The sequence below is a fragment of the Neopsephotus bourkii genome, unplaced genomic scaffold, assembly GCF_033783945.1.
Source record: "Neopsephotus bourkii isolate Nb327-2 ecotype Australia unplaced genomic scaffold, CSIRO-AGI_Nbou_v1 NB_1248, whole genome shotgun sequence".
In the NCBI taxonomy this organism is placed as follows: domain Eukaryota; kingdom Metazoa; phylum Chordata; class Aves; order Psittaciformes; family Psittacidae; genus Neopsephotus; species Neopsephotus bourkii.
Genome location: NW_026901733.1, coordinates 181,442 through 209,226, shown reverse-complemented (window position 1 = coordinate 209,226; position 27,785 = coordinate 181,442). Strand labels below are relative to the sequence as shown.

General features: G+C 39.8%; 1 protein-coding gene across 1 annotated transcript in view; it reads right to left on the bottom strand.

The window, feature by feature from the left end:
- Positions 1 to 7,713, bottom strand: part of DOK6 (docking protein 6) — a 240,545-nt gene extending 232,832 nt beyond the window's left edge. Inside the window, exon 1 of the mRNA XM_061364653.1 lies at positions 7,347 to 7,713. Coding sequence (XP_061220637.1) covers positions 7,347 to 7,412 — 66 coding nt within the window. The 5' untranslated portion in view covers positions 7,413 to 7,713. The remainder of the gene's footprint in view (positions 1 to 7,346) is intronic.
- Positions 7,714 to 27,785: the final 20,072 nt, after the last annotated feature.

The following is a 27,785-nucleotide window of genomic DNA, read 5'->3' as shown; positions in this document are numbered from 1 at the left end:
TTCTACCAGTTATAATGATTTACTAGCTCCACTAAACAATCACACAAATTTTCTTCTCAGACACGATGTGTGAGGATGCCTCCTGAACAGTAAAAAAATACTAACAGAAAGAGAGCACTTACGTGACACAAAAGTGTTGGAAACTGCAAACTCTACTTTTCCTCAACTTTTCTAAGTATGCAATTTTGACCTACCATATACAAACTTGCTTCACAAGATTAAAAGGTTTCCTTCCTTAGCTTTGTTCACTTTACTAAAGACATTTCATGGTATCTAGACTGGAACTATGTATTTTACCTTGGGGAAAAAAAATAAATAAAAATCAGCTAAATGATGATTAATACAATACACTGATATCTTTCTGAATCTTAGAAATGCATTGCAAATTGAAGAGATTAAAACACAACATGCAGAACATATACGATTATTATCTTCAATATAACAGATGTGAAAGCCTACAATATAAACTACCCACATTTTGCTTCAATAACACATTATTAAAGACCAGTGAGGGATATAATTTAGCATCTACACATATTAAAGTATTTTTACCTTCAACAACAAGAATATGTAGTATAACTCAGTATGACTGCATGAGTGTATTAACTGCATCATGACATTTGTGAAAAGCTGTTCAAATAGCACATCTTTTAAAAAGCCAAAAATAAAAGACAAACTGACCAACGTCACATGGACCCAAACCCCTTTATTTGTACTTTTTTTTTAAGGGGGGTTTATTAAAAAAATTCCTCTTTAGTTCCTATCTAAAATGTGTTATCTGTACATAGTCATGTATATATAAATGTACAACTAACAACTGATTCACATATGCTGTTGCCTGAATATGTTGTTGCCAGGCAACCGCTATAAAGCATTTTGCACTGCTTGCAAAAATCTGAATGAATGATTCGAAGAGAGATTATTTCTAAAAAACTAGAAAGAAAACTCGCTACTGGAATTACATGCATAATTCCTTGTGTATTTCAAGGATTCATAGAGAATGTTCCGTCTATAATTAACAACTTTAGAAAGCACAGCTCCTTTGAGTAGGATTTGAAGGGCATTTTACAACAAGGAGATTCAGGTTCTATGCATGTAGCTAATGTTCTTGCCTGGACTCTGAACCAAAGCCACCCAAGTTAATGGATACCTTTAAATTGACTTCTGTGGCTTTTCATAGAGTCTTTAATGTCCATTTTAGGACAAAAATTACAGACTCCTAAATGAAAAAAAAAAAAAAAGAACCAAACCAGAAGGCCATCACCTTACAGGAGATACAAGTAAACTCTCAAAATTTTACCATCTCACAATAGAAGGGAAACAGATCAAGTTTACAAACACTTCTCTGTCTAATCTTCATACAGCTAAAGTGTAATCTAGTAAGGCTAATGATATTACACACAAGAGTAAAAATAGAAGCATCTATAATCCACCGATAACATGAATGCGATATGCCATCTGCAAAAGATAAACTATTTGTCCCTTTAAATATGCACCATCCATTACAAAATTAATAGAACGTTGGCTATCAGACCTCTTGAGAATCAAGACATGGAAAAGCACATCAAGAAAAGCAACTGGGGAGCACAGCAACCCCAAAGTGCTTACCACAAGCCTGACTCACAAATTCCCTTAAACACAAATATTAGCATAAAAAAAAAGTTGGACTTTTGTCCTTGTTTACAGTGGCTGCCAGAGATTTCTTTCCATTTCCTGCCCAATATTCTTGATCAATATGAAGTGGTCAGAAGCTCAAAATTATTGTTCTTTCCATAATGACCAAATTGGAAATCCATCTATTTTCCATTTAATTCCTCAAATCTATTCATGTAACTGTAGCCACAAAGAAGTATTGAAAGCGGTAGTTTTTGGTATTTGAAATGATTTCTTTTACTATTAAGTAGTAAATCTGACTAGCTCCTTCAATGGATTACAGTGAAATCCTTTTAATTCTGTATCTCAGGTGGTCTTGAACTATCATAAAAAAGGAACTTCTTTACATAGAAAGAATTCTGTCATGTCTGGAGCTTTACAAAAATTAAAATAAATTCATTATAAATAGGAATTCATTATAAATTCATTATAAATGGAACTGTACAGTTCCATTTGAATCATTTTCATGCACTGAGATGTAACACATAGTTTAGGTTATCTGTCAGGATGCAGTTATAAACCGCAATCTCAGTGTCTTCAAACAAGCTGAGCAGATTTCCCATAGGTAATAGTATAAAATAAACTATGGAAAAGATATCCATTCCAAGCTGCACTATTTTCTTGGGCTTTTTCATTTGTTTGTTTCTTCAAATATGCTACGGCAACTCAAAGAAGTAGATGAACCTTTAATCGGCCCTCTGATTTCATCACGACCCACTTGCAAAGTTGCTGCCATTAACCACTTAACCTCAAACTCAGGACATTTTGCAGATCCCTTTGTTTCCTTCACCCTAAATATATACACAACATCAATTAAATGTTAGGATTTTATAATACACATGCTACACTACTCCAAGAGAAGCCAAGCTGCAATCAGAGCTTCATATTCATAGCTGATTGATGAAGACACAGTTGACAACAGAAGAAACACGATGTTCATTTCCAGAAAAGGTACCTGCAATGACCTAAAAGTGTAGTTAAGATAGGGGGGTAGTTATATGGTAAAACTTTTCATTTGGTGACTAAGAGCCACCTGTTACTTATTACTCACTCAAGACTGACTGACAGGTACAATTTTCTTTCCAGATAGCAGTATTAGAGTATAAGTTGAACCACTCAGGAAATAACTCTACTTAGTATGTGGAAACACAGAAAAAAATCGGTATTTATTCACCAACCTTGTGAAAACTTTTGATAGATAGGATTCTGTTCTGTGACTAAAGCATACCAAAAAAAAAAAAAAATACCCACACAGACAAAAAGATTATTACTTCAAAGGTTGATATGGGTCAAACCAAGACTATAGAAGTGGCACAATGCTCATTTTTAATTAGACTTCCTAATGTGACATCAAATTGTTTTTCATCTAAGGAACAGCACTTCAACAAGGCATGAAATTCTTGCAGCTTATTTTATTAGGAGGCAACAAAGGGATTCCAATCTGTTACAAGAAAGTTTCAGCCTACGAGCACAGCCAGCACAGTATAAAATTGTGTCATATGAATTTTAATGTGACACAAGTATGAAAGATTCCAAAAGAACAAAGGGAGCAAAGTCCTGTTCCATGCTACACAAATGACCTCTTCTGATCTGAACAGCACACCACATTACAATCAAATTTATTTCAAAGGAGGGTCACACAGGTCAAATGTAATGGCTGCAAGAATAAGGTATTTCCTTTATACAGTGTTAGGGAAAAAGCAAAATATCAAACAGCACAGGAATGCCAGAGTACTGAAAAGAAAGGCATCTCTAGGCTGCAAGGAAACAGATTTTAAAAAGATTTTTAATTACAATTATCCTCACTGACTACCATTCCTAGGTTTCAACAATACCTGTCATACCTCAATGAACATGTCATGTATACATGCAAGACTGATTACTACACGGGCTTTAAAATGTATTTAAAATTAAAAGGCACCATAGACAAGTTTTAAGTACAGCTCATGCTGAACAAAAGTAAGGAAATAAGCTAAATGGTCTAACTGGGTGGATGTCTCTTCCTGCCCTCATAGCTCCATGGCAGAAACCACAATAATCCCAATGGAGGCAGATGGCAGATAACAACAGAGAGGCTGATAAAGCTCCTCATTTTGGCAAGCTGGCTATCTGACCCTCCATCAAAAGAAGCTACTTTAACAACCTAAAGATATCAGAAAAATGAAGTCTACTTGAACATACTGAACTGTCTGAAAAGATACAGGAGTCCATAGATGCAAATGCAATGGTAGACTTGATGATTATGGTGAAAAGGCTGCAAAACTCTCAATGATCAGGTATCACCTAAAAAAAGCAAGAGCAAACTATCACAGTACCTCTTACCCTGTATTCCCGTCCAGACTTAAGTCTCTGACTTCAAATAACCTTTCTGAATAGAATCACTTACTGATAGCAACATAGCTCTAAGTCCTAACTGTGGTTCAGGCTGAACATCTGTCCGTCCTCCATGACTGATGACAGCACTCATGCATACTATGAAAACGATTTGCAGCTATGTGGGGAGTAGGTAGCCAGGGTAACAAGTATTTAAAGAAAGGTACAGCTGTAATGAAGCAAAGGTAAACATACCTTTGGGAGGGAAATCATAAAGAGTTTGCATTTTACAAAGTACAAAATCAATGAAATGAGGTAATCAGAAGAAGACTTACAACTTCGGATTCTGAAAACAGAATTCTTGGAAAACTAAATTCTACCAGACCAAATCAAAGATAGTTACTGTTGGATTTTTTTTATTTTATAAAATTACATGCGCTATCTGATCTTGGCTGTACAGTTTTATGTCACTCAGATTTACCTGAAACTCAATAGGTTGCATTATATTGAAGTATCTTCCATTTGATTCCCAGCCAGTGCTTCTTCAGTCACGAAACAAGACAGAGTAAAAGCTGCACTGGAAGAATTTTAGTAATGAGTTGGCTACCAGCCTAAAGGTTAGAATTACTTTTATTGCCCAAGTCTAGCACTAAAATTGGTATTAGTCACCTCAGCTCTCCAAGTTCTCATCAATCTGCTTTTCAGGAGACATCAAAATATACAAAGAATGTATTAAGACGATTATGACCAAAAACAAACAAACAAAAAAAAACCCCCAAAAAAAAAAAAAACCAAAACAACAGTAATTTCCAGTGTATTAGAATGAAACATAACCAGCAAGAGATACAATTCCATTTACATATTTCAAGATTATCTTAGCCTTCATTTCCAGAACCCATAGCTCTCCTCCCTCCTTTCAATGTTTTTGGAGGTTAAAAATATTCATTTGTTAACAGACATTTATATCCCTGAAAACTGCTATATTCACCCACATTATGACAGCTCGAGTGTAATTCATTAAGGTTTGGATCTGGAGACAGACACAAGGGAAAAAAACCCACAAACCTTTAATGTTTCATTTAGTGAATAAAAATTGCATTAATTTAAAAATTCAGTCGCAAGAATCCAATTATCTATGGATATATACACACATATTCATACCTTTCAACCATCACACTCATCTGAATTTTGACGCTATTTTCTATAAAACATAATCCATTTTACATTGTACTTAATAGATTTATTCAGATGTGCATCCCCATATGTCATATTTAAGCTATATCACCACCTCCCTGGGGCTGTATAGTCTGATTGTTGCCCCCACACACCTCTTCAGTAAGAGAAAATCCTCCATTGATACTGTTTGAATTGTTTCACTTCTGCTTAGTGTAGAAGTATGATAATCCCTCTGACCATGAATAATATCCACCAAAAAAATGGAGTTATATTTCCACCCCCTCAAAAAAATCAGATTGTCTCAAAATAAAATATCCAAGCTACTTAAGATATGCTGCAATGACAAATCACTGTTTCCATAATTTCATTTTCAAAAGTCAGCAAGTATCATCCAACACTACTGTAATATGAATTCCCCATTTGTTGCATACACACTACACACATAGCTATATAAAACTATTTGCATAGAGATATGCATACACATAATTTCACACTTAAATGACTCTGAGATACCTTCCAATACAGATTTGCAAATCAAATAGATTAACCCTGCTTTCAGCTACCAACATCAAGGTGATGTGACACCATCTCACTGCTTTGTGTTGGGCCCATCTAGTAACACTGCTGAGCTGACAAAAAAATGATGAGCAAAGATTAAGCAGAGGACTGCCAGAAACAAACTAAGGCTTAGAAATTGCTTCTTCAGATAGACTAATGATTGACTGGAGTGACTCTAGGGATGCAAAATCATTAAGAGCATCCATTCTCTTTGAATTCACACCATCTCTCAAACATTTAGAGTTGGTGCTGTTAAGAGTTTGGACCAAACTCTTCTGTGCTCTTTTGGAATTAACAGCCCTGCTGAGGCACTGAAGTGCTCCAAAGGTCAATTTATGATTAGTCTCCCACCATCCTGAACACTGTGTCTGCAAGCAAAGCACAGCATCTTGGGGGAAGGGAGAAGAGGGGAGGAGGAGGAGATAAATACTAGCACTGTGATAAGCTCGCAGAACACAACTTGGGAGGATGGGAGATTTCACATGGCCCTGCTCTGTTAGGTTTTGAGGAAAGCAAGGAGAAGCAGTCCACCTTCCTGGAGGGGAGAGCACGCAGGGACCCAGTACTTCACCTGCAGAAAAAACCCACGGGTGAACCCAAGGGACCACTCCAAGACGCAGCCAAGTTCAGTCTCTAGCTCACAGTGACCCTGGTCTCTTGGAATTATTGGCAACATCAACATCCTCAAGGATTATAACTCCCCTGCGCGTTTTCGTTCTCACACAAAGGGTAGGAGAAGTCCGAACTGAGGAGTCCTGGAACCCTCTGAAGTTTAGAAAACACTGGCTCCTGAACGCTCTCTGCTCCGACTTCACTGCCTCTTCAAGGTTCGCTGTGCCCCAGCAGGGGAAGTGCCCGTGGCCAATCTGATAACATGGTGTTACCTTCGTTCTCACTGAACATCCCAGTGGGTGCAGAAGCCAGCCACCCTCAGCTAAGAGGCGGCCCCTAGTTCTGATCACTGCCAGCCTCTTCATCCGCCTTTCGGTCCAAGCAGCTCACACCCCCTTCCCTCCCTCCCTGCCGCCCGTCCCGCTACAGGCTCCCCTTCCCCAGCACCCATGCCCTCGGGCATCAGCCCTACTCCACTTTTCTTAGTTACTAGTGGGCTGCTCTGGTACCAGCCTCCAGTACTTTCAGACCTTGCCCTGATTTGAAGACACCCCCTTCACAAAACGAGAGGTGGATGGAATCTGGGCACAAAGTTTTTTACAGATCCTGCCTGCGCCTTCCTCACCCACCCAAGCCCCAGCAAGGAGAGGGGCAGGCGGGAGTAAAGTCGCCAAGGTGTCTGCCCTGGCCTGAGCTGTGGGACTCGGGAGGACGAGGGAGAGGGGCGAAGCTTTCCGCTGACAGTGACCCTGGAAGGCGCTCGCTAAGAAAGAAGGGAGGAGGGACGCCTTCCCGGAGACGGAGAGGGGCGAAGCCGGCTCTCTCCGATGTGCGACGGCAGCGAACCCCCTCCGACCCTCACAGAGACAGGAGCGAAGTCCGAACAGCAGGGGCGGCGGCAGCTGCAGCAGCAGGTCGCCGCGCCCAGCGCTGGCGGCGCCGGTCCGGGGCACCGCCACCCCCAGGGCCGCCCCCCGAGCGGCCAGCGCCTCGCCCCCACTCCGGGCAGCCCGGCGAAGGGAGAGCTCACTTACCCCCAGCTTCCTGCTACGGATTTTCACGTAGCCCTGCTTGACTATATCGTTAAAGTTGGAGGCCATGGCCAGCGCTGCCTGCTTCCTCCGCTCCGCTCTCCGAGTCCTCCTTCGCCGCCGCCGCCGCCTCTTCCTCGTCCTCCTCTTCCCCCGGGCCCTCCTGGGTGCCGCCGGCAGCCGGCGTCCGAGGCGCCTCTGGCATCCAGGCAGCGGCAGGCGCCGCGATTCGCTCCGCGCTCTTCCCTCGGCTGCTCCGCTCCGAGCCGCACCAGGGACTGATTGCGACCGCTCCGCTCTTCCGCCGCCCGCCTGCTCTCTCGCTCCCTTTCCCCGCGCCGACGCCCTACCCGCCGGCCCAGCCCGACCCCACTCCACCCGGCGACGGCTTCGCTGCTGCCCGCGCCTACGGCCGGGGAGGCGGGCGGGGCGGCGGGCGGAGCGGAGAGTGGACACCGCCCCCGGCGCCGCGGCCGCGGAGCCCGCCTCCAGCGCCGGCTCTGGCCGCGGTCGGGTGTCTGGGGCTCCCTGGTGAAGCGGCGCCCGTGACCCGATGTCGGTGGGGTGAGCCCCCGCTGCCCCCGGGCAGGACGCGGAGCTGGGGCGAGATGTTCTCTTCGGGCTCGGGGGTTTTACCCACTCGTCTTCACTCTGACACAGGTGCAGATCCCTTGGGAAACACGGCCCAGGAAGGCATCTTTCTGTGTGTGTATCCAGGAAGTCGAGTAGCAGACGCCCATAACCCAGTGTTCAAACACTGTGTCAACACAACTAGCTCAATGAAACAAATTAGGTAAACTACAAAAGCAAAAAAAAAAAAATGAGCGCACAAGTCTATCTGAACTTGAGGTGTCGCACATGGGCATTCTCCCTCCGCAATGATGACTGTCTTTAACTACTTAGGCTGATTACTGAGGTGGATCTAGCAAAAAGAATGACTTCTGGAAAAAAGCACCAAAACAAAATTGGAAACGTTTAGAAGAGATTAGGAAGAAAAAAATAATTGGAATTGCATATGAAAAACAGGGATGGACAAGAATGAACCTAAATTGCTTGAGAAAGAAAAACCACAAATGTTTAGTATGGACAAGTGAGTGAATTATTCTTGTTCTATAAAACTGTACTTCATAAATGCTTTCAGTGATAAAAGTTTAATTTTTATTATAAGCTTAATAAAAGCTTCATAAGCTCTTTTCCTAGATGTCTGCTTTTTACTGCACTATTGCCCTGAAGTTTTTTGAATCAGAATTTGCAGCATACAGTGTGCTACAGACTGGGGCAATGAAACATATATTCTATAGTTATAAGTTTGTCAGATTCATTTCATGTTTTCAAAATCAATAGACAATATTCTTAGCAAATGGATTATGATGTTTCTTATAACTCAGTTGGTTTTGTGTATCCAAACTTCTGCAAATTAGAGTTTCTCCATAAAACTCTTCTGAACTTACATCTAGAGATTAATCTTGCAGCAAATAAAAAAGATACAATCTAGAAAACTGATTACAGCGTTTGGGTGATAGAACTGTAAGGAAAAGCTTTGTATCTTCACTCCATATAACTACCTGGACTACTGCTTCCAGGTACCCTCAGCACTGGAAAAGACACAGACCTGTTAAAGTGAGTCCAGAGGCTGGATGCAAAAATGATCAGAGGATGGAGCACTTCTTCCATGGAAAAAGGCTGAGAAAATTGGGTTATTCAACTGGATAAAAGAAGGCTCTGGGGAGACCTTATTGTGGTGTTTCAATACTTGAAAGGGACCTACAAGAAAGATGGGACAAACTTTTAAGTGGGGCCTGTTGCAATAGGACAATGGGTAATGGTTTTAAATGAAAAGAGGGTAGATCTAGACTAGGTATAAGGAAGAAATTTTTTACCATCATGGTGGTGAGACAGTGGAACAGGTTGTCTAGAGAGATGGTAGGTATCCCATCCCTGGAAACATTCAGGGTCAGACTGGATGGGATTCTGAACAATCTCATCTAGTTGAAGATGACCCTTACTGCAGGGGGCTGAACTAGATAACCTTTGAAAGTCCCTTTCAACCCAAACCATTCTATGATTCTATATGGGGGAAATGGGAGATAACAGAGGAAGGTTGCTGTTTCTGATTTCCACAACTCTTTTAACTGTGCTGAAAGTATTTTTGCTAGTCCACCATAAGCCAGCTATAGCATCTTATTTGAAAACAAAACAAACAAAATCTCTGGAATCTTAATATTATCATCTGAAGTCTCTTGCATATTCGTTGACTGCTGTTGGCTTTGCATCCAAGTCTGATGGATATGAAATTATGATACTAGGTCAAGAAAAATCTCATTTCCCAGAATAATATTTTTTATTTTGTTTGTTCTAAATTGTTTGCCATGGTCAGTTACTAAATGAAGCAGATGAAAGCTTACCTGTCCTTTTATTTTCTCAGCTTAATTCCTGTTTATATGATTTTTGGAACATCTGCTAGGATCACGATTCCACATTATTTTTATACAGGCAAAAACTGCTATATAATTATGCAACTATTTGAAAAGGTATGATGGTTAAAAGGAATAAAGAAAAATACTTATATCCAGTTGTAGCTTCCTAGGTATTTATACTATACATTTATAAATACCTACGTATTTATACATTACTATATAAATGTCAACAGGATATTTTAAGTTCTAACTTTTACTTTGGGCAGAATATTACTTCTTCCATAATTTCTGCTTTAACAACATGTCAAATCATAATATTCTGTAATTTTATAGAGAAAATTGGGATATGCCTACAAGAGAATTCTTTCAAGACACCTTACAACATATTAAACGTAAGCTTTGTTCGAAATGAAACTAGAGATTCTGTAAAGTACAGAAAGCCCTTGAAGGATCAAAAAAGGAGAGGAACATTTCCTTTCAATTGCCAATCAGAAAAGTACATAATCCTATTCAATTAACTGACAAAAAGACATTTCCCTTACAGGTTAACCCTGAAAGATTTGCAAGTTTGTAGACATGATTTCACACACAGTCCCTGCTTCCTTTTCACCATCTCTCAGAAACACAGAAATTGACTTGTGGGATCTGAGAAAAATTGTATGTGTCCTCAAATAGCACTAGAACTAATGGTATGATATTTATTTATTTATTTATTTTTCTATTTAATATTTCAAAGATTGTGCTGTACATTGTATGAAAGGGGCAGCAGTTTCAGAACATCTGACATTCCCAGGCATTTTTCAGTTTTTCATTCTCTGCAGTAACAGATAACGAACAGTGCAACAGAACTTGTTCCACCTCCCTAACATGCATGTCTTGTTGTCAGAACTCTACTGTTTGGAGAAATTTCTGCCAGTGAAATTGAAGAAGGTGACATATTTTATGATGTAACATGCATGGAAAATGATTTTGATAGTACAGTTAAGCATATCTCAATTAGTAAATTTCAACGGCTTTATCTCTATTATTTATTATTGGTTTTGTATGTCTTTTAAATACATGTATGAATTGAATTATTATTATTCATTACCATAAAAATTCAATCAGAGGTAGCAAAATATGTGTAAAGTGGAAAACATTTTCATTCTACATTCTACAGAGTGTAAACTAACCAGCCTGAGCTTATAAGATGATCAGTCTGGCATTTATTTTCAGCTTCTTTAGATAGCAGCAGTCAGAATGATCAAATATTCATTTGCTTATGGGTCCCATGGGCACCTTGTGGTACAAATGCATAGCAAGGCCATTCTGAATCACAGGAAGACAGACAAACTGTCTTGTTACTTCCCCACAAAAATAGTTTTGTGTTCATAACACATTAATATACTGTATTTGCTATGAAAAGTCATAATTTATGAAGAAAGATTCCCAAAGCAGTGGCCCCAGATGCTTTACCCTGTTTTTCTACCAACATCTGAGATGGTTTTCAGAAATTCAACAGGTACCAACTCAGTGGAGCCAGAAAGAAGAGGCAAGAAAAATATAGTGTGAGTCCTTCTGAAGAATACATTGCCATGTACTAATGTCTTATATATTTTGTAAGAGATTATTTCTGATATGTCTGCTGATGTGAAATCTTTTGGAAAGGGAAATGATTCAGCAGATAATCAAGTCACAAATTATTTCAAGAGGAGAAGTTAATTTCTAATCTACCTAACATAAGTGCAATCAAATCTAATACTATTTTGGACAGACAATATGTACTGCCATTTGACTCTGTCAGAAAGTAATTTATTTAAATGAAATTATCTTCATCTGTGCTTGCTTGACAAAATGAATAATTTGGGGCAGTATATATTTTAAATCTGACTTTATATGTTCCCTGTTCATATTCATGAATGATTCTCCAGTGAGTTATCGGTGTTTAAAGTTTCCAGCCAGTGTGGACTTCCACCACACTTGGAAAGAGGAGCACAGAAAGCTCCCTCTCAGTTTTTAGCAAAGCAAGCTGTTTCTGTCTTTTCTTTCCTGACCAAATACCTGCTGAGTCTAAAGGAAAAACTTTGGTTAAAAGTTCATCAGGGAGCTGGCAGTCAGTATTTAATCAAGACATCTGATAAAAACATGTTCCTACATAAAGCTGTTTCCAATCTAAAATAAACAGTAATTTTTATTATGATAATAGAAATTTGCATAGGCAATACCAAGAAAGAAACATTACCTAATGCATTATTAATGCCCTGGAAGCCTACCTTCAGCTAGGCTTCAGACAATTATTTTTGCTAAAGTCCATACATCACATACTAAGTAGAGTCCTTTGTGAACTAGCATGAAACATAAATCACTGAGATAGAAGATATTAAAAAAATATTGTTTTCCATGGTCATTGTGAAAAGCACAGCCATTAGTTCCTGTATGAAACTGCATGCATATTTATTACTGGCTTACTATCCAGAACCATAGTGTGTATTCTTTCATGCCACAAATGCAGAGTAGCAAGATAAGCTGATATCTTACCCTGTTGCTTCTGACCTGTGTCAGAAAGGTAAAAAAAAAAAAGAAAAAAAAAAAAAAAGACCTTTTCTGGTTTTCTGGTTTACAGGGTGATATTTTGTATCTGATTAATATGGTTTTGGAAATCAGAGTCACCTCTGCTTTTCTATCAGACAGCTAGTGAGAGTCAAACCTCTGGTGCTCTGAAACTCTGCTCATTGACACAAATCATAATTTATGCATTCTGTTCTTTGCCCCAAAAGAAGAAATACTGTGGGCATGGTTGTGACGTTGATAACTGTGTTGACAAACTAGCTTTGTCTTGACAGATGTGCTGTCTCAGAGGTGGCCCAAGGCACTGCTTCCACCAGATGTCTGCCCTAGTCTGGTTTTAGAGAGCAATGCACTGTAGCAAGGATAGTAGTAGTATATGAGTACTGGCTTTATCACAAAGTGCTTAGACTGATATTTTTGACTACGAAGTACAATATCCACGAGTAAGATACTTCGCTTCAGCTTATGGGGAAACAATATCTGAATTAAGGTAGCTACATATTAGAAAACCTGTTCAGTTTTGTCCCATTGTAAAAAAAAAATAAATTAAATATCTATAAGCACAATAATTTTCTGATTGGCTTCTGCCAATTTCTAAACATGAAACATTATGAATACCACGTAAGTGTTCTGTTTAAAATACTATGGCATATTAACTATGGTACCCCAATAATCTTCAAGAATAGCTGCAGGAAAATTTAGAAGGAATGAAATCATACTTTGTGTAGAAAGTATTATATTCCATTACAATTATCTTTAAGGACTCAAAGGCTGAAACTTAGCAAAGTACACTGAAGCTTTAGGACAAACTTGAATTCTGATTCTTCAACATTTTCTATCATGGAAAGTCCTGTATTAAAAAAAAAAAAAAAAAAAGAAAAGAAAAAAGTACACCTATTTTCTACCTTTCTTCATATTTTCCATGGCTATGAATCGTCAAAGTTACAGTTTGACATGTATCGCATTGTACTCTCTGGAGTACCTGGGAGTTGCAGTGTCTGAGGGAAAGAAATAACAAGAGTTAGGTAGGACAGACTTGGCTGTGCAAGAAGACACTGGGAAATCACAGAATCCCAAGGGTTGGAAGGGACCTCAAAAGATCCTCTAGTCCAACCCCCCTGCGAGAGCAGGGTAACCTACAGTACATCATACAGGAACTTGTCCAGGCGGGCCTTGAATATCTCCAACGTAGGAGACTCCACAACCCCCCTGGGCAAACTGTTCCAGTGCTCTGTCACTCTCACAGTAAAGAAGTTTTTCCTGATGTTCACATGGAACCTCCTATGCTCCAGTTTACACCCATTGCCCCTTGTCCTATCACTGGACATCACTGAAAAAAACCTAGCTCCATCATCCTGGCACTCACCCTTTACATACTTGCAGACATTGATGAGATCACCCCTCAGTCTCCTCCAAGCTAAAGAGACCCAGCTCCCTCAGCCTCTCCTCATAAGGGAGATGTTCCACTCCCTTAATCATTTTTGTAGCTCTGCCCTGGACTCTTTCAAGCAATTCCCTGTCCTTCTTGAACTGAGGGGCCCAGAACTGAACACAATATTCCAGATGCGGCCTCGCCAAGGCAGAGTAGAGGGGGAGGAGAACCTCTCTTGACCTACTAACCACACTCTTTCTAATATACCCTAGGATGCCATTGGCCTTCTTGGCCACAAGGGCACATTGCTGGCTCATGGTCATCGTCCTGTCCACCAGGACCCCCAGGTCCCTTTCCCCTTCACTACTTTCCAGCAAGTCAACTCCCAGCCTGTACTGGTACATGGGGTTGTTCTTCCCCAGATGCAAGACTCTACACTTGCCCTTGTTGAATTTCATCAGATTTCTCCCTGCCCAACTCTCCAGCCTGTCCTGGTCTCGCTGAATGGCAACACAGCCTTCTGGTGTGTCAGCCATTCCTCCCAGTTTAGTGTCATCAACGAACTTGCTGAGAGTACACTCGGTTCCCTCATCCAGGTTGTTGATGAAAATATTAAACAGCACTGGTCCCAGCACTGACCCCTGAGGTACTCCACTAGTCACAGACCTTCAGCTAGATTCTACCCGATTGACCACAACTCTCTGCCTTCTTCCTTTCAACCAGCTCTTGATCCACCTTGCTACCTGATCATCAAGCCCACACTTCCTTAGTTTACCTATGAGGATGCTGTGGGAGACAGTATCAAATGCCTTACTGAAGTCAAGAAAAAAAGTATATTTAAGTAGGAAACATCCTTGAGAATATGCTTAGGATCCTTATATAGCTTGGCACAGCCTAGTGGACAGCTCAGTCTGGTGAGAATAAAACAAATAGAAGGTGGGTAGTAGTTTAGAAATTCTGTGAAAATTGATGACAGGTGAAGAACAGACTGCAGCTACTCCTGTCAGTAAGGGGAGGCTAGTAATGTTCATCTATCACATGTGCAGCATTGCTGTTATCTTCTGGTCAATCCCTATGATCACACTCTGGACTATATACAGTATACGCTTCGTATAGGACCATAGGGTAGCTTGGATTGGAAGGGACCATCAAAAGCCATCTGATCCCACCCCTCTGCAATAAGCAGGAACCTCTTCAGCTAGATCAGGTTGCTCAGAAACACATCCAGTCTGGTCTTGAAGGTGTCCAGGTGTTGCAGAAGATGCGGGTGAGTTGTGGTTACTGAGGTTAGGACATCTAATAGAGGAGAAAAATCACAGACTGTTAGCAGTTTAGAGTTCATTGGTTTTGCTCACAAAATGGCTTATTTAAAATCCAGCTGCACTGGCAGTGCAGCAGCCCTTCACACTGCAGCAACCCTGGATACTGAGTGCTTAAGTTTTCTGTGCACTCACAAACAATATTTATGCCTTCACTGGTTCAAATAGTGGCCCTTATGGATACCAGATAATTCATAATATAGAATAACTAATGGTAGCGGAGGACGTAACTGTCACAAACCCACTGCCTCATCATCATACCTTGCATTATTTACCTTATCACAAAACATACAGAAGCTTTAGAGAACTGGATAAAGCACCTCTTCCAGGAGCATGTACAATTCCACTATTTTATAAACCTTTGTTTGCCAGAGAACACCCTTGGAACACTGTACCCTAAACTGGTGCATATTCCACTGTTGTGTGGGTGTATCTGGATTGATGCTAGGAAACAGATGTCAAATCTACAGAGATATTCTGGAGTTGCTGTCAGTACCTGTAATTTTCACAGGAGTAGACTGGATTCATATAGTCCCAAACAAAAGTTCGAGCTTGTGGGGAGGTCTAAATTCCATAAAATTTTGAGTAGAATCCAAGACCTTTGGGGATTATAGTGCATCTTTATACGCATTTGTGTGACTGCATCTGAATCCAGGGAGAAACCCAGCACCAATCTGTTCAAGTCTGCAGGAATCATGTTTGCAGTCTACATTTTGCCTGGCCTGACTGACTTTTTCTACTTTGCATGACCCCAGAGATCCCAGCCTGAGTTCTTTGTGTAGGCAGTTGGGGAGAGGCAGGAGGAAAAAGCTATTTCAGTCCTCAAAAGCCATGTGTTTTCCACTGGAAGTGGAGCATAGTGTCGTGCCACTGGTTTTAGTGTGTTACCAAGCCATCATTCCTCATCCTCCATTGCTGATAATATCAGGAGCAGGCAGTAGGTCCACCTTCAGGAAATGTAGGGTATAAAGCATAAATATTCCCCTACTTATCTCAAAACACATATGTATATGATTTCACAACTTAGTCTTACCTGAATACCCTTGGAGAATGGTTCAGTATTAACATCACTGACTTTCTGTAGATATTTAGAAGTAATTACGTACGTAGGTAATTGCCAATCCTTAATCTTTTAAGGTTAATACTTCATATTATTTTTGTAGTTAATGCTCTTTTTATTTTTGTATAGAAGTTGAAACTACAGCTTGAGAAAATAGAAAATGAATAGACACTTGTTTGAAAAAAATATGAATATATGAACATTTTTCTAGGTGAAATAATTCAAAATAGGCTTTTCAGATGAGAATTTTCCTTGAAAAATTGCTCTTCTTTAAAAATATTTGTGCCATTTCAGTCTGAATGAGAAAATCTAATATTCATTCATCTCTAAATGTATGTGTAAGCACATGTTCATGCATAAATAAATGTAGGGTTCAAAGTGTACCTAGAAGTAGAACTCTTATCTGTTTTCATGACCTGACAGTGCAATAAAGCTCTTGTATATGTCTATAAAATAGAGTTAAACATTTTTGAATGTTTAAAAATCACCCAGGAATCCATCAGCATCTGACCTACTTGATTGCTTTTTTTTATTAGTTTTGTATAGCTTCAATTCAGTTATACAAATCTGGGCACCTAATTCATTCTTTTGTTCCCAAGACAGTAATATTAAAGGAGTACTTTCGATGAACCCAACCGTTTGGAGCTCTAAATGTTTTTTTCTGACAACTGTAACGATTTGATAGAAATTTCTGAGTTAATCATTTGTTACTATCAGATATGTTATTACTTGACTATCATCTTTTATTAGAAAATGATGTTAGTATTTGATCTTGCTGCCTGTGTTTTTTTTAATTTCTTTTTTTTCCACAGATAATCTAAGTTTTACCTTTTAAATATGCTTGACTATTTTAATCAGGAGCAAGCATTACTATTCATTTCAAAGATGAGATAATTACCACTGTTATTCAGTTTCCCATAAGTATTATATTTATTGAAAATTCAGATTTTTTTCTTTTTCCTCTGAATCTGCAATTTGTACTCACATTTTTTTTTAATTGCTCCTTTTCTGAAAGGCATATTTATGTGGAAAACATTTATTAATTATAAATTTGATACTTTTGTATATCAGCTTGTTAAGTTTAAAAATAATTCATAAGTTAATTACAAATAAAATGTTTCTTTCATGCTCAATGAAGGCCATGCCTGTTTGAAATGACAACCAGCATGGTAATGAAGGTTAGCATCTGCTCAGATTAAAAAGAAGAGGAACTGAAAACAAGGCTTTTGAACTACATCCCTCATGTTCTTTCCCCAGAACACAATAAATAGAAGCAATAGCTAATAATAATAATATTATAATAATGGTAATAGCAATGAGATTGTAGGTGATGTTTGCAGAGTCTGGTGAGCAGTAGAGCAACCCTATATGTATTTGAAATGATAACCTTAACAGCTGATTGCATTACATTGAAGAGATCCCAATTAATACTTCATAGTTTTACTGTTTCAATTTATGACTGATCACGTTAAGTTATTAAGGAAAGACACAGCAGAATCACACCTAAGTGGAAATCAAGAGGCAAATTTAACATCCTTTTTCGTTAAAATCAAACCAGTTGCTTGTTTACCTTCTCTACTTTAACAGAACCCAGGAAACGTAGGGGTTGTTTGATCCCTAGAAATATTATTTGGGTGAAGCTTTGAAGAAAACCTTCAGACTCCTTCAGTGTATCCTTTATAGCTTAATTTTTTTAAGTATTAATTTTCTAAGAATGTTATTTGGTACATTAGGCTATCGGTTTTGCTTGCTACACACAAAAAATATTGTATATTAACTGTAGATCATCTTGGATTGTAATACCTAACTTTACTACTAATACAGCTAAGATCTTCATTTTTTTTCCAATGAAAAGCCAACAGTAATTAAAAATATCTAACAATCAAAATTGCTAAAATACTGTGGTTTGTTGGGTTTTAGTTTTGCTTTTGTTTTTTTTTTTTTTTTTTATTTTAAATGTAGCCAACCAATTCGTACTACTCACTACAAGGGAGTCCAGTAGATAATTACTAAATGCACATTTGGCACACTCTCTTCATCCTAACATCATCCTCATACTGACACATAGTCCCAACCAATGAAAAAAAAAATGGAAAAAAAAAAATCTCCTTTTCACTTACTCCCTGTTTAAAGGAAACTCAGGGACGCAGTTTCATTTACTGGCTGGATAAAAGTGAGGATTTTTTAAACTAAGAAGCATGCAAAAAAGTGTCTTGGACGAGACCAATAGAAGCAGCCAAAGATGAAGAAGACACAAGACCATAGGGAGCTGGGTCACTGCAGAAGTGTGAGCTACACAGTCTGTTCTTCAGCATTCTCCTACTGCTACGTAAGCCCCACGGACTATTACCCACTTCTGGTGATACCTGTGTGTGCTAGGGATATAGATAGTAGTAGCCTGGGGAATATAAAGAAGAGCTACAGAGCCCTGGGAGAGGTGGTTAAGGGCTCTGGAGCTCAGATAGTCTTTTTGTCTATTCTTCAGGATACAGGGGAGGACCTAAAAAAAGCTAGGAGGATTAGCCAGGTTAATAAATGGTTAAAAGGGTAGTGTCACAGTCAGGGGTTTGGGTGTCTTGAACATGGTACCCAAGTTTGTAGGCCAGGTCTAGCAGGGCTGGTGGAGCTGGTCTAAGGGGAAGAACAGTTTTGGTAGGAGGCTTGCCAGACTGGTCAAGGAGGCTTTAAACTAGATGTGTTGGGGGAGGGGGGCATCATTCCATACCAACACTCCCAGTCAGTTGCCAGCACCTATAATAAATGCTTAGACCAACGCAGAGATATTCTGGCTGCTCCAGCCAATGAGCCGGCTTCATCTGGGGCTCGGCTCAGATGCCGCTATACAAAGGCCCGTAGCATGGGGAACAAACAAGAGGAATTAGAGATGTGTGCTCGTCTACGGGGGTATGATATTATAGGCATCACAGAAACGTGGGATGGCTCTTATGACTGGAGTGTTGGAATGGAAGGTTACAGACTCTTCAGAAAAGACAGGCCTGGCAGGCGTGGAGGGGGAGTTGCCCTTTATGTTAGGAATACGCTGGAGAGTATGGAACTCTGTCTGGGGACAGGTGAGCAGTTAACAGAGAGCTTGTGGGTCAGGGTTAAAGGGAAAACAGCGATGGGAGACATTACTGTGGGGATCTGTTATAGACTGCCTGATCAAGAGGAATCTGCGGATGAAGCACTCTACAGACAGATAGGAAAAGCCTCACGCTCACAGGCCCTCATTCTCATGAGTGACTTCAACCACCCTGACATCTGTTGGAATGACGGTACGGCCCGGCACAAGCAATCCAGGAGGTTCCTTGATTGTGTGGAAGACAACTTCCTTCTGCAAGTAATAGAGGAACCGACAGGGAGAGGTGCCATGCTTGACCTTGTGCTCACTAACAGGGAAGGGCTCGTTGGAAATGTGGCACTCCAGGGCAGCCTTGGATGCAGCGACCAAGAGATGGTTGAATTTGAGATCCTTCGGACAGTGAGAAGAGCGTTCAGCAAGCTCACTGCCCTAGGCTTCAAAAGAACAGACTTTGGCCTCTTCAGGAGCCTGCTTAGTAAGGTTCTGTGGGATATAGCCCTAGAGGGCAGGGGGGGGTTCAAGACTCTTGGTTGGTCTTCAAGGGTCACCTGCTACAAGCTCAGGAGTGTTGCATCCCAACCAGAAGGAAGTGCAGCAGGAGGGCCAGGAGACCTCCTTGGATGGATAAGGAGCTGCTGAGGAAAATTCAAACGAAAAAAGAGTTTTATAGAAAGTGGAAGCAAGGACAGGCGGCCTGGGAAGAGTGCAGGGATGTTGTCCGGGAAGCTAGGGAGCAGGTTAGGAAAGCTAAGGCCCAGCTAGAATTAAACTTGGCTATAGATATTAGGGATAACAGGAAGGGATTCTACAAGTACAAAGCAAATAAAAAACAGATTAGGGAGAACATAGGCCCCCTCAGGAAGCTCTCAGGTGAACTAGCTACACAGGATTTGGAGAAGGCTGAGGTTCTGAATGACTTCTTTGCCTCGGTCTTCTCTAGCAAAGGCTCTGACCGCACCACCCAAGTCTTGGAAGGCAGACACAGGGACTGTGAGAATGAAGACCTTGGGCCCACTGTAGGAGAGGAATTGGTTCGAGACCATCTTAAAAATCTGAACGTGCACAAGTCCATGGGTCCTGATGAAATCTATCCGCGGGTCCTGAAGGAGCTGGCAAATGAAGTTGCTAAGCCACTGTCTCTCATATTTGAAAATCATGGCAGTTAGGTGAAGTTCCCGACGACTGGAAAAAGGGAAATATAACCCACATTTTCAAGAAGGGGAAAATGGATGACCCACAGAACTACAGACCAATCAGTCTCACCTCTGTGATTGGCAAAATCTTGGAGCAGATTCTCCTGGAAGGCATGCTAAGGCACATGAAAATCAACAAGGTGCTTGGTGACAGCCAGCATGGCTTCAATAAGGGGAAATCCTGCCTGACCAATTTGGTGGCCTTTTATGATGGGGCTACAGAACTGATGGACAACAGTAGAGCACTTGATGTCATCTGCCTGGATTTGTGTAAAGTGTTTGACACTGTCCCACGCGACATCCTTGTCTCTAAATTGAGAGACAGCAATTTGATGGATGGACCACCCGGTGGATAAAGAACTGTCTGGATGGCTGCACACAAAGAGTTGTGGTCAATGGCTCAATGTCCAGCTGGAGACCAGTAACAAGTGGTGTCCCTCAGGGATCGGTGTTTGGATCGGTCTTGTTTAACATCTTTGTCACTGACATGGACAGTGGGATTGAGTGCGCCCTTAGCAAGTTTGCCGATGACACCAAGCTGTGTGGTTCGGTTGATACGCTGGAGGGAAGAATGCCATCCAGAGGGACCTTGACTTGCTTGTGAGGTGGGCTGATGCCAACCTCGTGAAGTATAACCATGCCAAGGGCAAGGTCCTACACCTGGGTTGGAGCAATCCCAGACACTGCTACAGGCTGGTAGAGAAGAGATTCAGAGCAGCCCTGTGGAGAAGGACTTGGGGGTGATGGTCAATGAGAAAATTAACATGAGCCGGCAGTGTGCGCTTGCAGCCCAGAAAGCCAACCGTATCCCGGGCTGCATCAAAAGGAGCGTGACCAGCAGGTTGAAGGAGGTGATCCTGCCCTTTTATTCTGCTCTTGTGAGACCTCACCTGGAGTATTGTGTGCAGTTCTGGTGTCCTCAACATAAAAAGGACATGGAACTGTTGGAACAAGTCCAGAGGAGGGCCACAGAAATGATCATGGGACTGGAGCACCTCCCATATGAAGATCGGCTGAGAAAGTTGCGGCTGTTCAGCCTGGAGAAGAGAAGGCTGCGTGGAGACCTCGTAGCAGCCTTCCAGTATCTGAAGGCGGCATATAGGGATGCTGGGGATGGACTCTTCATTAGGGACTGTAGTGATAGGACAAGGGGTCACAAGTTAAAACTTAAACAGGGGAAGTTTATATTGGATATAAGGAGGAAATTCCTGTTATGGTGGTGAGGCACTGAAATAGGTTGCCCAAGGAGGTTGTGAGTGCTCCATCCCTGGCAGTGTTGAAGGCCAGGTTGGACAAGGCCTTGTGTGATATGGTTTAGAGGGAGGTGTCCCTGCCCATGGCAGGGGTGTTGGAACTTGATGATCTTAAGGTCCTTTCCAGCCCTAACCATTCTATGATTCTATGATTCTATGAAAGCAAAACCAATGAAGTTAGGTTTTGGTAATGAAAGCATGCATAATCACATGACAGGGGGATGACAGTTGAAAACCACAAAAAATATAATACCTACTTATGCATTATCAAAAAGATGTACAGTTCCATATGAAGTTAAAAAAAAAAAAGAAAAAGAAAGAAAAATGTCACTATTCTTGGTGGAGAGATGTGTTTCTCTTTGAGGTGTGAATGACTGTATGTTTTAACTGCTGGCATTTTTCATTCTAGACCTTTCTAAATCAGGCAGTGTCTAAAATGTCATATTGCGGCATTGGATCAAATCTCTAAAAAAAGGCAACAGAGGATCTCCTTTGAGTGCTATTAAAGATCATTTACGATCATGAACACGTGTCACTACCCAGGTATTCAGAAAACCTAAGTGGCAAGCCTTGGAGCAACAACAAAATCAAAGCTTTGTATGCATTCATAAGCTGGTATGTGGGGAAGTTTATTCATCCTTTCCCCTTTTCTGCAGAAAGCATAAACAGTTTAGGATTTGTAAAGAGCTGATTAAGCAGGTCCAACATATGAGCCAACATTTTATTAGTTTTTCTCTGGACATGTATGAAGTTCATATAATTTACGTATTGTGTAGGCTGTTTTTCTTGTTACAATTGCTTTTACGGTTCCTTCAGCTTTCTCCTTCTATTTACCAGTTATATAATGCTTTTATTATAACTCTGCTGATGCGTTTTTAATGATTATGCATGTAGGTATGTATTTATACATATCTATATATTTGTGTATATATATATATTAATACCTTTGTAACAATCATGTCTTACTAGAGCTCAGCCATAGAGCGGCAGGTAAAATATTTCTCTGTTCCACAGTGGTTACAAACCCTGTAATGTACTACCATATCCCCTCCTAGTAAATCTGTGCAGCTGGAGGCCTGTTCTGCTCTCACCAGTGTGTGTGCATGCATTTAGTTTTTGAGTGGGTCTAATGTATAACTTAGAAAATTATAATTCCATTTACATGCCAAAAAATGTGCAGTGCCTCATCTATGTCATATGAGTAGGAAGCAGCTGAGGATTTTTTACCTCATAAAATTTCCCTTTAGGTTATGGGAGCATTTTCCCTCTCACATTTGCATAAGAAATAAATGTATTTTACAAAGATGTTTTCAGGAAATGGGACCAAACAGGACTTCTTTTAATCTATGGATAATGGAGGCACTTTTTTTCTCAGCTTTTCATTGTTTTCTTATTTGTTAGTTTATTTTTAATAGTGAATATCATATTCTTTCTGGTGCTAAGATCTGAGACCAGAAAATCCTTTCCTAAATATTATAAAAGTAGCTTATTACACCTTATATATGTCCAAAATGTCCAATGCTTTCCAATTTCATGTTTTCCAAAACTTCCAAATTTCTGCTATTTGCTGCAGAACGCGGAGCATGAAGGGAAGAAATCTGTGAAGTGGACAAGACTAAGTTTTCTCTTTTCATGGAGTCACATTCAAACCTGACTGAAGGTACAAAAAAATGAAATGTCTCTTCTCTTAACTTCTGTTCCTCAGGAAATAGATCTTGGCTCTGTGCAAATTTCACCCTGGCACATTCTCAGGCCGGTTAATATTACCCCTATGCAATGTATTAAGCAGCCACATGAAACTGCCTAGAAGTACCGCATTACTGCAAGAGCAGAAGGAAGAGAATTGGAAGGCAGATTTGGAAATGTCAGAATTTAGATTGATTGCACAGTACTCAAGCTACCTCTTTTCCTAAGTGCTTGCTAGTACAGCCTTTAGTTACTTGGCCTAATGCAATTTTTGACAGGGAATTGCTGATTGTCCTTGGACTATGTGCAATGACAGCTAGGACTACACAGGGAGTCATACCTTGCATTAACTTTCAAACAGTACACTGTGTAACCTCTGTGTAAAGGGTTGATACAGAGCAAATGAATGTAAGTGTTAGTTTATGTCCATGTTTTGGGTCAACTTTTGAAAAGAAACTCAGAACCAGTGCATTACATATTGAGAGAAAATATTTTTAAACCATTATTTGAAAAAAATTGTATTTTTACCCAGTCCTGGTTTTAGTTTTAATGCTCTTTAAGACTTTCTTAGTCACATTTTCAAGGAAAAAACATTACAAAAACTTTGGCACCTATTTTTTTCCCTTCTGTAAGGAGAGAATAAAAGCCCACTTTTGCTTTATTCTTCAAAAAATCCATAAGTGAAGAAATTCAACAGGATGTTAACTCATGCACAAGGAATAGAGAAATTTCTTTTGGGTCCTAGGGTTTTGGGGAAAAGGTTGAATCTGTTAAGAGCTCCTGTTCAGTCTCTTCTACATCCATCCTATATTGTGTTTGCCTTAAGATCTGCCTAGTTTCAACGAGAACAAACATTAGTTACCCTGCTACTTAATTAATTTGAGCAGTACTTTGATATCTTTTTAGTATGTACTGAACTTACTAGTATGAAAGAAGTGACCCAAAATCCTAATTTAGATGTCATTAGTCAGTTTAAATACAGAAGGCTGCCTGAAGTAACATGAATGATGAAACAGAAAACTTCTTTCTGACTTCTTTTGTATCCCTTACATGTTAGATGTTTTGATTTTAATACTATACCAGCTTGTGAAGAGTGAAGGCCACAATGTAAGTTAATGTAAGCTATACTATAGCCCCATAAATCAGAAAAATAACCATGGACTTTTACGTTCAAGGCTTGAAACTTTTAATTTCTCAATGGAAACAGTCAGTATTACATAAAAAATGCGTAGCAAACAATAGAATCTTTTTAAAACAGAAATTTGGCAAATATCTGTTCTTTCTGTTCATGATGTGTATCTGATTTTAAGGTTTATATAGATGAAATAACCTTGTATTATGTTAAATTTAGTCTTACTTTTTAATAGAAATAGTAAAGCAAAAAATATTCTTAGAAGTTTTGATAAAATTAAACACATTTTCTGATGATTCACTTTAATGATAGAAATCACACTTTAGTGGAAAAGACTCTCTTCAAGATAACTACTACCCTTTTTACAACACAATAAGTTATAACAAAAGGGTTATGACCATCCCCAGCCAAGACCACAAATTTTTTAAAAGAAGTAATCTTTTAAAATTTTGGTAAGTTTGACTCTCAAATAGCTCCACCAATAAAAAGCTGAAACAACAAAATGCTTGTTTCATTTCCATTTTTCAGGTTTTCACCCAGATGGACTATGATGTATTCTCCATACTATGCAAGATTGCAATGACAACCTAATATTTAAATTCAGTGGACTCTGGTCAACAAAAATAATTAAATCCAGTCTTTCCAGACGCAAGAGTATAACCCTTTCAGTATGTTGGATAAAACCAGAACTGTTTTTTGGGTTGAGTTTTTTTGTGTATTTTTTTTTTTTTTTTGGGTGATGAGGATGAAAAAAAAAAAAAGAGTAGCAGTATATATTAATTCATCAGTTAATTCAGCAACTTGGAGAATGATTCATTATGATTTTTGCCCAGCACAGCTTAAACTCATTAACAGACTGCCACGTACAGAAGTAATGAGTCTATATAATACAAAAATAAGAGCAGTTATTTTCTTAATCAAAAGGCTGTGTTTTCACTTATTTTATCTGAATGATTGTACATAGGTGATACAGCTGTACTGGTCTCTTTAGGATTTAAGCACCCTTTTAACATACCAAAGTAAGCTGCATAAACAATGAAGGTTATTAATTCATTCAATTGGAAGTGGGAGGGATCTTGCAGTGTCTTAATTCAAAAGCAGTGGAAGCAGACCTGCAAAGATCCACTTTAGTGACACTTAAGCCTAAATTGTGGTGGAGCACACAGATTAACTACAAGCACAGAAAAGCAAAGAGCAGGTAGATGGAGGAAGAAGACATATGCAAGCTGTGATAGCGGCAAATCTTGCAGTATTAAAAGCATCTTAAGGAGGTGATCCTACCCCTCTACTCTGCTCTCATGAGACCTCACTTGGAGTATTGTGTGCAGTTCAGGTGTCCTCAACATAAAAAGGACATGGAACTGTAGGAACAAGTCCAGAGGAGGGCCATGAGGATGATAAGAGGACTGGAGCACCTCGCATATGAAGATAGGCTGAGAAAGTTGGTCAGTTCAGCCTGGAGAAGAGAAAGCTGCATGGAGACCTCATAGCAGCCTTCTAGTATCTGAAGGGGGCTTATAAGGATGCTGGGGAGGGACTATTCTTTAGGGACTGCAGTGAAAGGAAAAGGGGTAACAGGTTAAAACTGAAACAGTTCTTTACTGTAAGGGTGGTGAGGGGCTGGAATGGGTTGCTCAGGGAAGTTGTGAATGCTCCATCCCTGGCGGTGTTCAAGGCCAGGTTAGACAGAGCCTTGGGTGATATGGTTTAGTGTGAGGTGTCCCTGCCCATGACAGGGGGGTTGGGACTAGATGATCTTAAGGTGCTTTCCAACCCTATCCTATGATTCTACGATTTGGTGTATAATGTTAGGAGAAAAATGTTGCCATCTTAAGGTGCCCCCAAAGAGACACACATTTGTCACATAAGTGGCAGCTAAGTGTGAGTGAGTGGGAAGCCTACGTAGAACAGACTTCACACAGTGACTGCTGAAGTGCAGATGTGCTCTGGCAGACATGGCCACTTTCAGGCTCACTTGTTGGCTTTCACTCAAGTGCTAAGCGTCAAGGTAGTCAGAGACTCAGTAGACCAACATGGAACAACAACTAAGCAGGTTTTTGGTTTTGAACAGGCTTCAACAAAAGCATGCAGTAACAATACTGTTATCTGTTCAGTTAGGTGGACATTTTGGGCAATGTTATTCTTTTCTGATTTGGTTTTGTTTCTAAGACAGACTGTCAGAGGTGCCTGTCTGTGACAAGAGGAATGGGCTTTTGGCCATAAGTCAATGACAAAAATAAAAGAAATAGAGGAGGAGGAGGTTTACTGGGAGTACTGTCAAAAGCTGCTTTCTGAAAGCCAAGTTAATTTCTGAGAGAAGCTGATAAGCCTTCAAAAGTAATTGTCTCTTTCTCATTGGACCATCTCCTACAATGTTGTTCATGTAACTCATCTACAGACAAACTGTCTGGAAGAAAGGGATTTCATGTGTGCCTATGAGAAAAGAGAAAGAGCAGTTGCAGGTTTTGAGAGAGGAAATGTGGCTGGCAGGCCAACCAGCACAGTCAGAGAAGATGATTATTTAAAAAAAATGCAAGCTACTTATTTTTTTTCCTGTGGGGAGAAAAAAAAAAAAAGACTGAAAACACCTCTTCCTTATTAAGTAATTTGTTGTTGTTGTTCTGCTTCCAACAATGGGACTTTGGAGAAACCAAAGAGTTAGGAAAACAAATGATTTTTCAGTTTAGAGGCCAGACACAACCAAAAAAGTAAAGGGGGAAGGGAGAAATCAGCTTTCAGGTGAAATGAATAAGGAAATTGCTGTTAAAGGAATTGAATTGCCTAGTTGAATGGCTAACCTGACAAAAGTTTGCTGGTTTCACTAGCTTATGCCTCATACATTGCAGGACAAAGAACAATACTGTTCTAGATGACATCTGTTTTAATTAGAGGTAGGATAGGGTTTTAATTTTCTGTACAGGTAACTTTTCTGTTGACTGCATGATACTGTAAAGAAGTCTGTTCCTTCTCAAGAATTTAGACCATTTTACCCAAATAAGTTTTTGTGAGGTAAATATGAGAAAAAGGAATGTGCAAGCCCTGTTTCTTCCTCATAACTCTTTAAAATTTGTGATAAACTAGCTTTTTTGCAGAATTCCCAATGATATTAGTACAAAATATAATTGTTTCATCTGAGAAAATGTAAGAAATCTTGTTCTACATTTTCTTACAAATTCAGTAATTAGAGCATTCTCCTAGTGAAGGACACAATTAAACATTTTCTCTCTTCAGGTAAGAAGACCTATACGACTACATGTGTTTATTCCACAAAGCAAGTAGGCTAGTGTGATAAAGGGCAGGTTTTGCATTGTGCTTTTTGTTAAAAGAAAGAGTGGTTTTGGACATGGATTTTAACTCTAACGAAAAGTTGGGCTTTTGTCT